This window comes from Dendropsophus ebraccatus, chromosome 1, assembly GCF_027789765.1.
Source record: "Dendropsophus ebraccatus isolate aDenEbr1 chromosome 1, aDenEbr1.pat, whole genome shotgun sequence".
In the NCBI taxonomy this organism is placed as follows: domain Eukaryota; kingdom Metazoa; phylum Chordata; class Amphibia; order Anura; family Hylidae; genus Dendropsophus; species Dendropsophus ebraccatus.
The window spans coordinates 127,710,054-127,728,201 of NC_091454.1; the positions used below are offsets into that span (position 1 = coordinate 127,710,054).

The following is an 18,148-nucleotide window of genomic DNA, read 5'->3' on the forward strand; positions in this document are numbered from 1 at the left end:
GCATGAACTGTTCTTTAGGGTTAGGCTTTAAAGTGACCCTGACCCTTTCTGAGAGAGGGCTTCTCTACACAGCTATAAAGCCTAAATTCGGCAGCTTTCATACCTTACTTTATAATAGAATTCTTGGTGCTCGGTCCAGTGAAAAATGCTTTTTATCATTGGTGGATTGTTCCACCTGGGCGAGGCATCATGGCCGCAGCATCACTTTGCCCCGGTCATGTCATCATAGGCACCGCCACCTTGGCAACCATAAGCTCTAAGTTGACCCATTTCTATTCCTCTGTCCATGACAGGGACTGTACAGAGCAGAAGAGGTTTGCTATGGGGATTTGCTACAGCTCTGGGCAGTTCATGTCATGGACAGAGGTGGCAACAGAAAGCATAGTTTCTGACTGAAAAAAATACACCACTTCTTGCAGGGCATACAGCAGCTGATACTGGGATTCCAGAGTTTTTAACATTACAAATCCGTACAACTTTCTGGCCCCTTTTGATTTAAATACCTTTTTTCTCTGGAGAAAACTTTATTCACAGCGTTATCGTGTGTATGTTGGGGTTTTCTTGATTTTAGAAACCCTAAAAGAAGGCCCTTGTTTGTTTGTTTTTAAATGACTTTACAGTTACTAAGGGCTTTCTATAGTTTTTTGGTCTACTTTGCACTTAGCTGACCAACTTTTTAAAGTGAGTCTGTGACCCCCTGACCACCTACTGATCTGATGGCATCGCTGGATAAATAAAAGAATTCAGAACATACCTTTTGTTGTCTGTTTTGTTGAGTCTGTTTTTATTTTCATGAAAAAAAAGCTTTATTTGGGCTGTGAATTGTCAAAGGCGGAGCCTATTCTCTGGCTCTAGATCTTACTGTGCTGTGTGCCCGTCCCCTACATAACCGTTTACATACACTCTGCATACAGTGAGGTGGAGCAGTGCTAGGTCCCAGGCCTCTGACACCTCTCACAGCTCAAATAAAGGTGTTTTTTTTATGAAAATAAGACCAAAGGCACAGGCAACAAAGGTATGTTGTGAATGCTTTCATTGATGTCTTTTTAGTGGTGTAACCGGCTTTGTAAGTGATCAGGAAGTTACAGCTTCGCTTTAACCCCCTTAGCGACCCATGACGTATCTGATACGTCATGGTGCCGCGGGGGGTGTTCAGAGCTCTGAACGGCGCTGATCCCGACTGACATGTGCAGCCAGGCAGTGCCTCTATTAGCCGGCGCGGGTCCTGTTGCCGCGCCAGCTAATTAAGCCTCTAAGTGCAGCTGTTAAACCTGACAGCTGCACTTAGAGGCTTTGTACTGCACATCCCTGGTGTCTAGTGGGACGGATGTCAACCTCTATGAGAGATCAGTGCTGTCTATATACAAGTCTCCCAGGGAGTAAATGTAAAAATGTTTTTTTATTAATAAAAAAAAATCCCCTCCCCTATTAAAAGTCCAAATCACCCCCCTTTTCCTATTTTATAAATATGAATAAACAAATAAATAAACATATTTAGTATCGCCGCGCGCGTAATCACCCGAACTATTAATTAATCACATTTCTGATCTCGCACGGTAAACCGTGTAACCCCATAAAATTCTAAAGTGCAAAATTGCGCATTTTTGGTCTCATCAAATCCAGAAAAAATTTAATAAAAAGTGATCAAAAAGTCGCATATGCACAATCAAGGTACCAATAGAAAGTACATGTCATGACACCTCACCCTACCCCATAGACCAAAGGATAAAAGTGCTATAAGCCTGGGAATGGAGCGATTTTAAGTGACATATATTTGTTAACAATGGTTTGAATTTTTTACAAGCCATCAGATAATATAAAAGTTATACATGTTACATATCGTTGTAATCGTAATGACTTGAGGAACATGCATAACAAGTCAGTTTTACCATAGGGCAAACGGCGTAAATGCAAAACTCCCCGAAATCAAAACAAATTCCTTTTTTTTTTTTTTTTTCAATTTGACAGCACAAATAGTTTCGCACCATATTTTATGGAAATATAATGCCTGTCATTGCAAAGTACAATTTGTTTTGCAAAAAATAAGGGCTCATGTAGGTCTCTAGGTGAAAAAATGCAAGCGCTATGGCCTTTTAAACATAAAGTGGAAAAAGCAAAAGTGCAAAAACGAAAATTGGCTTTGACCTTAAGGGGTTAAAGAGGTCGGCTTTCACATTAGTGATGTTATTGGTTTAGTTTGATGCAAAATGGCGTAGGTAGGCATACACTAAAAACTACCAAATGCACTCAGGGCAGTCAAACATATAGTAGTATAGTGAGATTAGAAAATAAAACCATAATGTGTAGGGATTTAGAAAAGTAGACCGTCAGTAAATCTCGGCCGGCCTGTATTATGGCATTTCAGTTATTCCTCCTGGAAATGTATAAGTTAACAGCTGGATGTTACTAGCGTCTTATTCTACTCTCTACTGAAGTGAACACTTGTAAGATCAGCCTATGCATGTTTTATAGGGTATAGCTGGCAGCGTTAATATAAAGCTGTGCAAAGTCCAGACCCTATTACAGCCAGTCCTAACACTTCTTTTCACAAGGGTGTGAAGGGTTTCAAGCTATAATTTACTGAAGAATGGGGACCTGTGTATTGTGGACTATTTTGTAATGTATTACTCACTTTAAAAGGAAGAAACAGTAGGCTGGGGCTACAGTATATCTGTAGCCCATAGTAATGCATTGAGTCACTGAACAGCTTATGAATTCAATTTTTATGCAACATCAGGCTGGGTTCACACTATGTATATTTGAGGCTGTATTTGGTCCTCATGTCAGGTCCTCATAGCAACCAAAACCAGGAGTGGATTAAAAACACAGAAAGGATCTGTTCACATAATGTTGTAATTGAGTGGATGGTCGCCATATAACAGTAAATAACTTCCATTATTTCAGTACAACAGCCATTGTTTTAAAATAACAGCAAATATTTGCCATTAAATGGCGGCCATCCACTCAATTTCAACATTGTGTGAACAGATCCTTTCTGTGTTTCTAATCCACTCCTGGTTTTGGTTGCTATACAGCCTCAAACATACAGCCTCAAATATACGTAGTGTGAACATAGCCTTATAAATGTGAGGAGTAGCTGAAAGTCAGTTTTTGGTTTCTTCCCTCCAATGGAATACAATGAAAGTCACAAGATGTATAGGCCACTAATGAGTTTTTGCCTCAGGTGAGGGAAAGCCCAGCTACCTTTCTGTCAACACTTTAAAAAAAAATTTGTTTGAGTTGTTACTTTTGTGAAGTTCAGGACACTGAATAACTATAATTTAAATTCTGTATTTAGGATGTTTCTGAAAATGAAGAAGAAGAAAGAGAGGAAGAGGAGGAAGAAAATACTGATTATATGACTGACTCTAACAAAGAAAATGAGACTGATGAAGAAAACAATGTATGTAATCATGTTGTCTCTTCTGTCACATGTCAAAAGTACAGTAATTCTACCACAATAGGAAGACATATGTCAAAAGTTTTGATCACTCAGATTGTTCAGGCTCCCACTGATCATTAGAATAAGCAAGAAAAAGTGCACAGCTGTGTGCTGTACTCCCCAGTCCATTACAGTCTTTGTCCAGTTGCACTAGGTAGGCTTCTTTAAAAATCTCTTGCAACTGAACAGAGTGCATTAAGCCAGGGAGTGAAGTGCACAGCAGCACACTTCTTCTCACTCATGCTTATGATCACTGGAGACCTGAAAATATAAAACACAAAAATTGGCCAGCATTTCAAAACTTCAGTTCACACTATGCAGTTTGCCCCCCGTCAGTATTTTGCAACCAAACCAGGAAAACACAGAAAGGCTATGTTTATACACTGTTGAAATTGAGTGGATGGCTGTAAATTAATGGCAAATAATTTCCTATGTTTTTAACAGACATTATTTGCCATTAAATGGTGGCCATCCACTCCATTTCAACAATGTGTGAACAGAGCCTTTCTGTGTTTTTAATCCACTCCTGGTTTTCGTTGCAAAATACTGACCAAAGAACCTACGAAATACTGTGTGTGAACATAGCCTTAGAATGGCTTCGCGGGTTAAAATAGGAGCTTTAAATTGCACCCTCTGCTGCTTTTTGAAGGTTGTTTCTTTTTGCAGGAAGTGATGATTAAAGGAGGTGGGATCAAACATGTACCTTGTGCAGAGGATGAAGACTTTATTCAGGCTCTTGATAAGATGATGCTGGAAAATCTTCAGGTATGTGGCTGTGTGCCAGATATTTTCACAGTTTATGAAAACTTTCTAGTGAAACATTGTAGCCTGTAGAAACATAATTAATCTCTTGGCTTTGATTCGTAAGATATTTTAGGGAAACTTTGTCTTGGCGTTTCCAAACCTTTTTGCAGCCGCAAACATGCTATATGAACTGTCTGGGCTCAGCATGACAAAACTCCATTCTCGGCACTCACCATATCATGCTTTAAAGTTATTTTATTGTAGAAAAGTCATCAAAATACATATGACTGGACGTTTCGGCATCAAGCCTTCCTCAACTGTCGCTCAGATTTACGCTCACCTCAAATGTGCTGAGCATGAAAGACAAGTGTCCATATAATAAGAGTTCAGCAAGAGCAAAAATTCAGCACTTATCAATGCATAAAAACTTTATTCCATCATATGGTCAGTGTACACATGACTGTATAATGGGATAAAGTTTCTATGTGCATCAAGCGTTGGTGAGTGCCGCATTTTTGGTATTGCTGGACTTAAATTTTGTTTTATATAGATACATATTTGGAATTTTAGGGGGATGAACTCTTTTTAAAATTGCAGTGCTTCAGATAAATTATGGCTTTAAAAAGAACTTTGTATAGAGAATTCCCTGCTAGATGGCTTCCATTTAATATGGGCCTATAGCCATGCATTTGTCACCTAGTGACTTGAAATCCCAGTGTTTTAGAGTTAAGTATGTTTTTATAAGGAGAATGGAGGAGATTTATCAAACTGGTGTATAGTGAACCTGGTTCAGTTGCCCCTAGCAACCAATCAGATTCCACCTTTCATTCCTCACATACTCTGGAAAATGAAAGGTGGAATCTGATTGGTTGCTAGGGGCAACTGAGCCAGTTTCACTTTACAACATGTTTGATATATCTCCCCCAATGTCTTTATTTTGACTTCTCTTGAATGATGCCACTTTTTCCATTAACAGTCTGTTACTCCCATATCCGCTTTGTTCATATGAATACATCTGGCTGCAATGCCAGACAGAGCAAAAGAGTAGTGCTTTCCCGGTCGGAAAAAAACTATTATTTTCATACAACCTGTTTGCTAATATAAGGTTAGAAAGATCAGCTTCTCTCATGTATGGATTTGTATATCAATGATTCAGAACAAGAAGTATGTGAAATAAAATAGTTACAGTAATACCTCGGTTTTCGAACCCTTTGGAACTTGAACTGCTTGGTATTTGAACAAAAATTTACCCAGAAGTAGTGTTTAGAATTCGAACTTTGCTCGGTTTTCGAACGTTTTTCGAACATTTTTGCGAGCGTGGATGGTGGGTTGTACCTGGCGAGTTAAGCAGTGGTGATGCTTCACATACAGTACAGTGCTGTATAAGACTGCTGGACTGCATATACAGTGCAGTACTAGTACAGGCAGTGCACCACCATCTCCCATACATTACAGTGCTTGGATGGGGGGGACGCTATACAATAAAGGATGGGTGAGGAGTTGGTGGCTACTGTACTATAATTGCTTGTTCTGATGAACATTTCTTATGTTTAATGTCCTGTACAGTATAGTGCTGTTCTGTACTGTACTTTAGTGATTATACTCAGCACTTATTAGTGTAATAAATGAGTATTGTAGGTAATTATTGGTGGCTGCTGGAACCAATTAATCACATTTACATTATTTCCTATGGGAAGACACTGCTCGGTTTTGAAACTGCTCTGTTCTCAAACTGCCTTCCGGAACCAATTAAGTTCGAGAACCGAGGTACCACTGTATTAGTAAAGAGAGGAAAGGCTGGTATTTTACTGGTCTTATGTCACTATTCCTCTTAAAGGACAACTCCCGCGGGACCCCAAAAAAAAAAAAAAACACAGACACCATACTCACCATCTCTCCGGCGACGATCGCCACTCGATTCGCCCGCCGTCCGCCTCTCCGTCGCCGCCTTCCGCCATCCAGCGATGTCTCCAACTTCCGGGTCCAGGGGATGGAAAAGGCTGCCAGTGCGCTTGCGCACCGGCAGCCTTTTCATTGGCTGGAGCGCATCACATGGCTTCCAGCAAGCTCAGCCAATCAGGGCTGAGCAAGCTGGAAGCCATGTGATGCGCTCCAGCCAATGAAAAGGCTGCTGGTGCGCATGTGCTCCAGCAGCCTTTTCATCCCCATTCACTTTGCATGAAGACGCCGAGGAGGAAGAAGACCCGGACCGCCCCTCGGCTCTGACGTCGTCGTCACCAGATGCCGCCCCGGAGAAGAGGACCGTGACGATCGTAATAGGTAATGTATACATTCCTTAACTTCCGGGGTGGGGGGTCGGGGGTCCGAAAGTGGGGGAAGGGGGCCAGGCCGGGTATTTAACCACATTACAAAGTTATATAACTTTGTAATGTGTGTTAAATGAGCAAAAAAATTTTTTTGTGGGAGTTGTCCTTTAAGAAACACTTTATAAATAGAAGAGGGCAGCTCATAAACTTGCATTGTATTTTCTTTTCTTGTTTATTTTATCTTGTAAAAATATGGTTTGTGCTGGATTTTCCCTGCATAATTAGCAGCGTAGTGGAGATTCTGTGAAAGTGCATCAACTAGATGTTGCAATTCCTCTACATTTGAAAAGTCAGCTAAAGAAGGGACCAACACTGGCAAGTGGGGAAGGAGAGACAGAGTGTGGAGATACCATGCCATTTGTAATGCTGACAAGAAGAGGCAACAAGCAGCAGGTAAGTGCTACATCAATTGTCATAGAGGTTTATATTCATGATGGAAATTTAAACACATTACATGTTATCTATTGTATTATATGTAGAGATGAGTGAATATCGAGCATACTCGGGCTCTTCCAAACCCGAATGTTCGGTATTTGATTAGCTGGGGCTGCTGAAGCTGGATAAAGCTCTAAGGTTGTCTGGAAAACATGGATACAGCCTATGACTATATCCATGTTTTTCAGATAGCCTTAGGGCTTTATGTAACTTCAGCAGCCACCGCTAATCAAATGCCGAACACTCTGGTTCGGACGAGCTCAAGCATGCTTGATATTCGCTCATCTCGAATTATATTTAAACATTTCAATATAACTCCAAATTCAGACACTGTATAACTGCTGCAGCAATGTACAATATATGGACAAAGGGTTTTCTAAGTCCTATCTATATGTAGTAGAAACGGTCCAGATATAATGGTCCAGTGCAGATTTTGATTTGTGGCAAAAGTCACAGTGGAGAATGTCTGCCACATGTGACTTTAACAGCTTGGTGTAAAGGCTGGGTGAGTTACTTATGTTGGACATAAAAAGTCTGGCCATACACATTAGTCAATCCAATTTTCTAATGTGTATGGTAGCCTCACAACTCTCCCTGTGATATTGTGGTAGTGAATAATTGGGCCTTTTAATCCTTTTGTTATTAAGGAAGATGAGCTTGACCAATGTTGTTTCCACCTTAGAGGAAGATGAGCTTGACCAATGTTGTTTCCACCTTAGATCACATACCACACATAAAATATTGCCTATGCCTCAAAACTGAATGACAGCTATCTAGCATCTACAGAGCTTGAAAATAGGACTGTTTTATCTTTATTTTTTTTTATTTTAGATAGGCATCATTTAAGTTGATCTTTGTTTTTTGTTTTAAATCCTTGGGGGAGGCTTCATTTGGATACTGCTTATAAACTAGAGGAGAATTTCAGTTGAAATACTGCACTGATATTTAGTAAATCAGAAAGAGGCATAGAGAGAAGGCTTTATTTTCTGACTCCTGATCCAGTGGTGGATAAGAATTTCATAGTATTATGTTACCTGATTGTTTTTGCATTCTGGGTATCTGCCATACTATTGAATAAAGGCCCTGCACATGAAGGATAATCTCTTCCAACAAGTATTATTTACTAAAACGGAAACTACAGAACTTGGATAGCATAGTAAATGGAAAGGATTACAGCTTTAAAATGGCCACACTTTAGTGTTCCTCGAACCATAACGTAGTTTGTAAGCCGATTGTCTGCACACTCCTGTGTTAATTCTTCCTACTTGGCAAGAATAGTGATGTTAGGAGAGCTGGAATAAGTCCTTTTCCTGTCAGTTTATTAATTGTTTCTAACCTAGGGCAAAAGGAAGTTTATATGTAATATGCAGACTCACAGCTGAATACATTGTTGGCTTTTGCCAGCCTGCTAAAATGTAGGGGAGTTCCCTAATTGTCTTCTGTGTTTCTTTTCATTCTGCAGTTTAAGATTCTTAATGTGCCCATGTCCTCACAACTAGCTGCAAATCACTGGAACCAGCAGCAAGCTGAGCAAGAAGAAAGAATGAGGATGAAGAAGCTCACACTAGACATCAATGAGCGTCAGGAGCAGGAGGATTACCAAGGTACCGACAACATAAATGGTCTTGGCTAGTTAGTAATAATAGCCCAGACCTGTCCATGGGCATTTATCTTTTCCTCCTTGGCTGCAGATGTCATCTGAACCTTGAGTATTTACATGATAAAAAAAAGCCTGAAATCTCGGATTTATCCCCTTCTTGACTTCTAGTAGAACAATCCTGATAACCCTAGTCTTTTTTATGCTCATAAAGATGACTTACATATAGTAATTGTTTTTTTTTGCATCTATCTTAGGATAAAACAGTTTCCATATGATAGAACTTCTTAAGTGTATACATTCTTCTGGGTCCATTTGCAGAGTAACCAGTCATATTGTATACAATGGGGGGGAAAAAAGTATTTAGTCAGTCACCAATAGTGCAAGTTCTCCTACTTAAAAAAATGAGAGGCGTCTGTAATTTACATCATAGGTAGACCTAAACTATGAGAGACAAAATGAGAAAACAAATCCCGAAAATCACATTGTCTGATTTTGTAAGAATTTATTTGCAAATTATGGTGGAAAATAAGTATTTGGTCACCAACAAACAATCAAGATTTCTGGCTCTCACAGACCTGTAACTTCTTCTTTAAAAGTCTCCTCTTTCCTCCACTCATTACCTGTAGTAATGGCACCTGTTTAAACGTGTTATCAGTATAAAAAGACACCTGTGCACACCCTCAAACAGTCAGACTCATAAACTCCACTATGGTGAAGACCAAAGAGCTGTCAAAGGACACCAGAAACAAAATTGTAGCCCTGCACCAGGCTGGGAAGACTGAATCTGCAATAGGCAACCAGCTTGGAGTGAAGAAATCAACTGTGGGAGCAATAATTAGAAAATGGAAGACATACAAGACCACTGATAATCTCTCTCGATCTGGGGCTCCACGCAAAATCTCACCCCGTGGGGTCAAAATGATCACAAGAACGGTGAGCAAAAATCCCAGAACCACGCGGGGGGACCTACTGAATGAACTGCAGAGAACTGGGACCAATGTAACAAAGCCTACCATTAGTAACACACTACACCGCCAGGGACTCAGATCCTGCAGTGCCAGACGTGTCCCACTGCTTAAGCCAGTACATGTCCGGGCCCGTCTGAAGTTTGCTAGAGAGCATTTGGATGATCCAGAAGAGTATTGGGAGAATGTCCTATGGTCTGATGAAACCAAAGTGGAACTGTTTGGTAGAAACACTACTTGTTTTGTTTGATGGATGCAACTCATTATTCTTTTTCCTCCAAACACCATACCTACTGTAAAGCATGGGGGTGGAAACATGATGCTTTGGGTCTGTTTCGCTGCAAAGGGGCCAGGACAACTGATCCGGGTACATAAAAAAAATGAATGGGGCCATGTATCGTGAGATTTTGAGTGCAAACCTCCTTCCATCAGCAAGGGCATTGAAGATGAAACGTGGCTGGGTCTTTCAACATGACAATGATCCAAAGCACACCGCCAGGGCAACGAAGGAGTGGCTTCGTAAGAAGCATTTCAAGGTCCTGGAGTGGCCTAGTCAGTCTCCAGATCTCAACCCTATAGAAAACCTTTGGAAGGAGTTGAAAGTCCGTGTTGCCAAGCGACAGCCCCAAAACATCACTGCTCTAGAGGAGATCTGCATGGAGGAATGGGCCAACATACTAACAACAGTGTGTGCCAACCTTGTGAAAACTTACAGAAAATGTTTGACCTCGGTCATTGCCAACAAAGGATATATAACAAAGTATTGAGATTAAATTTTGTTACTGACCAAATACTTATTTTCTACCATAATTTGCAAATAAATTCTTACAAAATCAGACAATGTGATTTTCTGGATTTGTTTTCTCATTTTGTCTCCCATAGTTGAGGTCTACATATGGTGTCAATTACAGACGCGCCTCTCATCTTTTTAAGTGGTGTAACTTGCACTATTGGTGACTGACTAAATACTTTTTTCCCCCACTGTATGTCCTTTTAAGAACAACTCTTTTCTTGACTTGGTGATGTGACTTGGTGTCCCTGTTATAGAAAAAAAAACTTTTTAGTGTTGAGTTAGTAGTCCACAGAACTCCTCAAACATATATAATCAGACAAAGTAAATGCAGTTACCAGTTCTGGTGTCCATATAACAAAAAAAAAAATCCAAGACATACATGTGATAGTGTGTTTTTTTGTTTTTTACAAACTGTAGTTTAAAAAATATTTTCTATTCCATCTTCTTCCTCAATTTCCTGTCATCTACCTCTTGCTGCACAAGATGAGCTCCATTATAAGTCTATGGTGCACATTCTATGTAGTTCACCAGCAAAAGAAGCGATCAGCAGCAAGCTTCTCCTGGCTATATTTAGGGAGTAATGGGGGTTTAAACACCCAGGCTCTAATCGCTGAAAACATCTTTGCAAATTGTGATATATATTTTTTTCCAAAGCAATTTCCCTGCTTTATTTCGAATTAAGTTTTCCTGTGCTCAGCTGCAGTAGACTTAGCGAATAGCTACAATGATGTCTCCTATACACAGCTCACATAAAGAGAAAGGGAGAGATTTATCAAACATGGTGTAAATTGAAACTGGCTCAGTTGCCCCTAGCAACCAATCAGATTCCACCTTTCATTTTCCAAAGAGCCTGGGAGAAATGAAAAGTGGAATCTGGTTGCTACGGACAACCGAGCCAGGTTCACTTTAGACCATGTTTGATAAATCTCCCCCAAAATCTTTACTTTTGATGGGCTGCTGATTGCATGCTCCCATGTTAAAACAAAACACAGTATAATTTATTTTATTTGTACTTAATACCTTTTGTATGGAATAACTACAACACTGTTGTATACCATTTTGTGGTTTACTGACAGAGGCCCATAAGGGCACCTGTATGTTTTGAGCCTTTCCTAGTATACATGACAAGCAGAGGTCACATGAAGGAGGCAGGGGAAGGGCAAGAGAGGTCAGATGTGGAGACAGAGTTTTGCTGTAATAATATACATAACTTTTATTATTTTTACTTGTATTGCTAATTTATAAAAAAATAAATGCATAATTGTGACCCTTTATGGATTTAGGGTATGTGCTTACTACGGAAATGCGATGTAAAATCTGTGGCGGACGCGTACATCTCTGCCTGTGTCATAGACTTCATTCTATGCATATGTGGATTCCGTCGTCTGTCCAAAGAATAAATAGGTTCATTCTTTGGACGGAGGGTACTCCGGTTTCCTCCCACACCCAAAACATGCAATTAGGTCAACTTCGATTGTGAGCCCTAATGGGGACAGGGACCAAAAATTGACAAACTAAGAAAAGTGCTGCTGAATCAGTTGGCGTTTTAAAAGTGGGTGGGGGCTTAACTTGAAAGAACGTGGTCAACCCCAGCCTGACTCATCTATATTATAGTGAAGGTCTGTCTGCCTGTCCAGCAAATGCCTGTTTGTTTCCAAACAGTTTGTCCCCTAATGTGGCGTATAGGTACATTCTTTTTGACAAGCAGCCACTCATCCACAATCATTAGCTAGAGGGGTGACATGCCTCGGCCAGTGATTGACTGAGTAGACTCTTCCTGCACATTGAAAGGCACCATGAGATGATTGGGAGGACTGAGTAAATTAGTCCAGCAGCATGTTTGTTGTTAGAAAACCCCTCACCTTGAAGCCTCAGTCTTTGCATTTATATGTACCCTGACATAACCAGAACATGAGAACACGCCTTTTAAAGAAAGAATGAAGGTACATTTTTCTTTGCATTGACCTAACATTCATTTCTCATGATGTCATGTGACCCCTAGGTCTTTTATGAAAGTATACCACAGGAAAAAAACAACAGGAAAAACATGGTATTGAAGGTTTTTTCCCCCTTCTAAATTTGTTTTTCAAATTTACCAATTTTAAAAATTTCCATTGTATGTGACCTCCACCTAAAAATGATTCTGGTTATGTGTACTATTCCCATGTCCCTGTAGCATGGTTTTATGCTTCTTATCTGTTGCTGTTTCCCAAAGCATTATTATTTTAACAAGATTTTTCCAGGTTTTAAATTCATTGAAGCGAATGTACCACCATGTACATCACTTAAGTTGTTTTTTTTTTTTTTTTTTTTTTTTTACATGAATACACCAGCGTAGGAATGCCAGTGCCACTGTCCTTTTTTTGAACTGCAACCTGGCACTGGTCTATTCCTGAGCACTGGCCCAGCCTGCAGCACTGGAGGCGGGTCGCTTGCCCCCTGTGTGATGAAACCCCCTCCCCTCTGTGACTTGGCTCCACTAGAATCAATGGATTCAAATTCATCCAAACCACAGCTTTTGTGCTGTACATAGGGGGTCAAAGATTGGAGGTGTGTGTGTGTGTATATATATTAGATAGGGATATAATAAATGGGAGTCTAAAAATGGCTTGTTGGCCTTAATCCCGCAGGGTAGCATCCCATGCATTTAGGAACCATATGGAAAAACTGCACCCTTTGTACCAGGAGATGTTGATATTTTGTGGCAAGAACGGGAAAAGCATTGCTAAACCATGCTCCACCAATATTTCCCACAAAGCATTGGTGAATCGCATATGTTTTTTTTTTCTTTCTTTCTGCTCATGTGGCAGGATACTGCCCTAACCTTAATAGAATGTTTGTTTGTTTTTATGTAAACTACAAAGCTTTAAAAATCATTGTCTTATTTTCTTGCATATTTGCAGAAATGCTTCAGTCTCTGGCTCAACGTCCAGCTCCAGCAAATACAAACAGGGACCGCCGTCCTCGGTACCAGCATCCTAAAGGGGCACCAAATGCAGATCTCATCTTTAAGACAGGTGGCAGGTGAGACTACATTTTATCTATATTTGTCTATAATTGCAAATTTGGAGGGAGGTTACACCATGTAAGTTACGATAAAACCAACATGATGATCGTTTTTTGTTTTTTCATATTGTTTGTTTGTTTTTTGTTTTTTTAATGGGGCTGTATGAAGAGGTTTTTTTTTTTCTTTTTCTATCTGTAGTTTCGATTACCGTCTTGGAGTAGTGTATCGATTTTTGCATGAAAATAATTTTTTCCCCCTCACTCTTCAATATTTAATTTTTTTCTAATCATATTTTTCTTTAGTATATTCTGCACATGAACATATGGCCACTAAGGGGCACCATCTCTGTACATCAGCCAGTTCAGCCACTATGCCCTTGATGGTGTGCATGTTTTATTGCAGATAATGGTCAAGCTTCTCTAAACCTGTGTCAGTCCCTTAGCATTTGCAGGTTGTTTTATTTTAATGTTATGCTATTGACACTTTTTTGAGCTAAATACATGAGCACAAATAGGTCTTCTATGCTAAAACTGCATGTGGATTATATCTGCTGTTTATCGGTGTGCAGGAATAAATCTGTAACTTCATGGTGAGGATTTGATTCACAAAATATATTAGAATGACTTTTCTGTATACATTAATAAGAAGGATTTTATCAAACTTTTTGTCGGTTCATAACATAAAGATAAGATAATATAGTGCCATTTAAATCAATTAATTTCTTGGGTAATGCCCTCAGTTTTATTTTTTATTTTTTTTTAGTCACATCACATCTCAGATAAGGTGATCATAAAGTTTTTTTGTTTTTTTTTAACTCTAGCATAAAGTTAACATAATTATTTTTTGTTCCAGGAGACGTTGATCCAGTGTTATTCTATCATGCCCTCCATCTGACAACATGGCTAGTGCAGTCCTACAGATATTGCGTCAGATCAGCAGCACATCGCAGCATGTTCAGAAGAGCGTGTTCAGGGGAGAAACCTGACATAGAGCTGGTAATGGGGAGAGGCAGGAATACCCTCTTCTGCTTCCTCATGCTCAGAAGAAGCTTCCAGCCTAGACATAATCGATACACACACAGAGAGAGCACTATTTGCTGATAAGACATCACAGTGGCCTTACACTGCAGGGAAAGAGTGAAATGGATTACTTAGCAAGCACCTCAGTTATTGTAGAAAGATTTGTTTAAGGTTTTGCAAATAATTTTCAATATTGCAAAATGTCTGGTATCGACAAGGAGTTGTCCTCTGGAGCAGAGCAGGCAAAGAACTTCAAACGGCAGCTGATGAAACACCAATGAGGAGATACAAAGGAAACTTTGAACTCTGACGCACGCCATGTTGTGGTGAACGTTAGACGCGGAAAAGAGCTAAACCTCTTCAAAAAAGAAAAAAAAAAGAGCTTTTTTTGTTTAGAATTTCCAGCAGTTTATTTTGTGGTTAGAAATACATTGAATTAAGAAGCAAAAGGCACTTGCTCAGTTCAATCCTTTTCTGTTTAGATCAAACGGTAATGTTACCTACAGTTGTTTTGAGCGGATAGAAATGCACTTGTCTCCCATACTAATACTGGGAAGAGCACAACAGTTACCTGAAATTTCTAGTCTTGTGCTGGCATCTTCTGTCACACAACACATTTAGAAAGGGAGCAGATTGGTAAAGCAGATGGCTGTGCCAGGGTGCATACATACTATGTTAGGATGGATTACTTTTATTTCCTTTTGAGGCAGCAAAAAAACATGTTTTTCTTTTCCTCTTTATTTATTGGCACTTTCCTTTTCAGTTTATCTTGTAAATACAATTGGTAGAAGAAGCACATTTACGCTCTTTTGGATAAGTTTTCCTTTTTATTTCTTGTTTACCTCTTTTGGGTAATTCTGCATGTTGGAAAATCACATTGGATAATAACTTAAAGTTGTACCATTTCCAACAGAAATGCTGCACGATCTTCACCAGCTTAAGAAAACTTTGCCAGCGCTGCAATAAAAAATTGTAAAATAGAATTGTCCTGGTACCTTGCATTTCTTCTAGATTTGTTCCAGTACTTAATGGAGTCTTTTCTTGCATAGGTAGATTTGGTTTAATAGACTAATATTTTGATAAACCCACCTAGTTTAATGGGATTGAATTATTTTTATTGCCATTGACTCTATTTAGGGAAGCGATCAGGCTGTAATGCAGTATAAGACTATGTTCCCACACACCATTTTTATCAGTATTTTTCAACCAAAACCAGGAGTGGATTGAAAACACAGACTATGTTCGCACACTGTTAAAATTTAGTGAATGGCTGTCGTTTAATGGTAAATAATGGCTGTTCTTTCAAAACAGTGGCTGTTTTAAAATAACAATTTGCCATGAAACGAAGGCCATCCACTGAATTTCAACAAAATACTGAGCAAAAATACTGTGTGAACATAGCCTAAAAGTAAATTACCAAGAGCTACTTTGCATATTCTTTCTTCCAAGAGTTTTCTGAAAATTCTTTTGTGCACGGTCTTGTTTTCTCACATTGTGTCTAAAAACCAAAAAAGACTAATACTTAATAGAACCCCCCCCCCCCCAAAATAGATTTAAATCTACAATTATGTAACGTGTAAGCTCCTCATTATATACAGAGGCATATCTCTCATAAGATTCTTTTAAACATTTCACAGAAAATCTGTCAGCTCTGTGCAAGGTACTGTACCTAGCACTAAGGGCATAGGAAGACAAGTACAGTATGTATATCTTCACTGACACTATTCGTCCTCTGTAAACCTATAATATGTCTAATTTCTGTTTTAAATGTGCTATCACGCAAGGCATTTTTGCTTCTATAGCGGCAAAAAATGGCATGTATATATTCATATTGGTGTTTTTTCCCTTCAGTTCTTCAGTAGAAAGCTTGAAATCATGACTTGGAATGAAAAATGCAGGGGATAAAACACCAGGAAAAAAATACTAATATACATTAACATTTAAAAAAAAGCCAGGGAAACTGGTGTTTTTCAGCACACAAAACTACAGCCAAGAGAGGCAGCTGAGTTGCAGCACCACACCTTCTCCACTTCTGGCCCCATATCATTGAATAAGTAAAAGTCTGAATTCTTTTATATACTGCATTTAGGATCTGCACTGTTTTCTGGGCTCAGGATGGTGAGCAATAAGGCTAGAGCTACACTGTGATTTTGGTTGCAGTGGGTTGGGCAACTATAGATTACTGTTTTGCACCTAAGGTTAGTGAAAAGAGTTGTTGCAACCTGACAGTTGCAAGAAATCTCTCTATAGCTGTAGCATAGAAGTATTTCTCTTAAAAGGTAGACATTGGACTGCAAGATAAACTACAGATCACTGTACATTAAAGCGAGACTGTACCCACAATCTGACCCCCCCAAACCACTTGTACCTTCGTATAGCTGCTTTTAATCCTCTATCTGTCCTGCGGTCTGTTCGGCAGGTGATGCAGTTATTGTGCTAAAAAACAACTTTTAAACTGGCAGCCCGTGCCCTACGGGCGTTGCCTAGATTGTGTATGCATTAGGCTGGCACCACCCCTCTGTCCCTCCACCCCACCCTCCTCATCATTAGGAATTCTCCAAGCAGATTGCCTCCTATTCACCACCTGTGTCAGCCCGGCACATGGGCTGGATTGTTAAGGCACCTGTGCAACGTTTAGCATGCAGAAAATGTTTCAGTGGCATTCCTAATGATGAAGAAGGTGGGGAGGAGGGATGGAGGGGTGGTGCAGAGTTAGGGCACAAATATTCTCAACAACGCCCGTTGGGCACGGGGCTACAAGTTTTAGGCTGGGTTTACACTATGTATATTTCAGGCAGTATTTGGTCCTCATAGCAACCAAAACCAGGAGTGGATTGAAAGCACAGAAAGGCTCTGTTCACATAATGTTGTAATTGAGTGGATAGCCGCTATTTAATGGCAAATATTTGCTGTTATCTTAAAACTACGGCTGTTGTATTGAAATAATGGCAGTTATTTACTGTTATATGGCGGCCATCCACTCAATTTCAACATTGTTTGACCAGAGCCTTTCTGTGTTTTTAATCCACTCCTGGTTTTGGTTGGTATAAGGCCCTGACATGAGGACCAAATACTGCCTGAAATATACTGTGTGTGAACCCAGCCTAAGGCTATGTTCACACTACGTTAAACTACGGCCGTTGTTGCCGGAACGGCGTAGTTTTTGTGCAGTGGAACACAGCCTATTAAGCAATGGCATCCCGGCCGGAGCGCACACACATCGTATACGCTCCGGCCAGGATCTGTGCAGCCCCGCAAATAACTGACAGGTAAGTTTTCTGCGGCCGGAATTCAGTTCACAGTGAACTGTGTGCTATGGTAAGCGCTGATGCGGGCGCGCGCTGACGCACCCGCATCAGAGCTCTTGAGCCGGAAAGATCACCCGGGGTCACGGAACAGCCGGTCTGATACAGTGTGTGAACATAGCCTAAAAGTATATTTTTAGGATAATAACTGCATCACCTGCCAAACGGACCCCAGGACAGATCTTGGATTAAAAGCTGCTATCTGAAGGTGCAAGCTGTTTGGGGGCGGGGGGGGGGGGGGACAGATTGTGGGTACATAGTCGCTCTAATTCTACCCTTCCTTCAGAGACCCACAACTCCCGTCACCAATGTTGTATAAGACAATTCTAATGCAGCATCAGTAATTTGCCTGACCTGCTTCCCCCAGGCAGAGCTTCATTTACCCAGTACAAGGCTATGTTCACACTACGTAAAACTACGTCCGTAGTTCTTGCCGCAGAACTACGGCCGTAGTTTTGCGGTGTGTAACATAGCCTTATCTGATATGGGATCCCGGCCGGAGCGTACACAC

At 40.1% G+C, this 18,148-nt stretch overlaps 1 protein-coding gene across 4 annotated transcripts in view; it reads left to right on the forward strand.

Annotated features, from left to right (window-relative positions):
* The window catches only part of UPF2 (UPF2 regulator of nonsense mediated mRNA decay), a 49,047-nt gene extending 34,227 nt beyond the window's left edge, over positions 1-14,820 (forward strand). For 3 of the 4 annotated variants that reach the window (XM_069978736.1, XM_069978735.1, XM_069978737.1), the window contains exons 17-22: positions 3,299-3,403; positions 4,109-4,207; positions 6,739-6,906; positions 8,411-8,552; positions 13,210-13,330; positions 14,166-14,820. In XM_069978736.1, the coding sequence (XP_069834837.1) occupies positions 3,299-3,403; positions 4,109-4,207; positions 6,739-6,906; positions 8,411-8,552; positions 13,210-13,330; positions 14,166-14,175 (645 nt within the window). In that variant the 3' untranslated portion in view covers positions 14,176-14,820. The remainder of the gene's footprint in view (positions 1-3,298; positions 3,404-4,108; positions 4,208-6,738; positions 6,907-8,410; positions 8,553-13,209; positions 13,331-14,165) is intronic. The other variant, XM_069978738.1, reaches the window with a different exon arrangement.
* Positions 14,821-18,148: the final 3,328 nt, after the last annotated feature.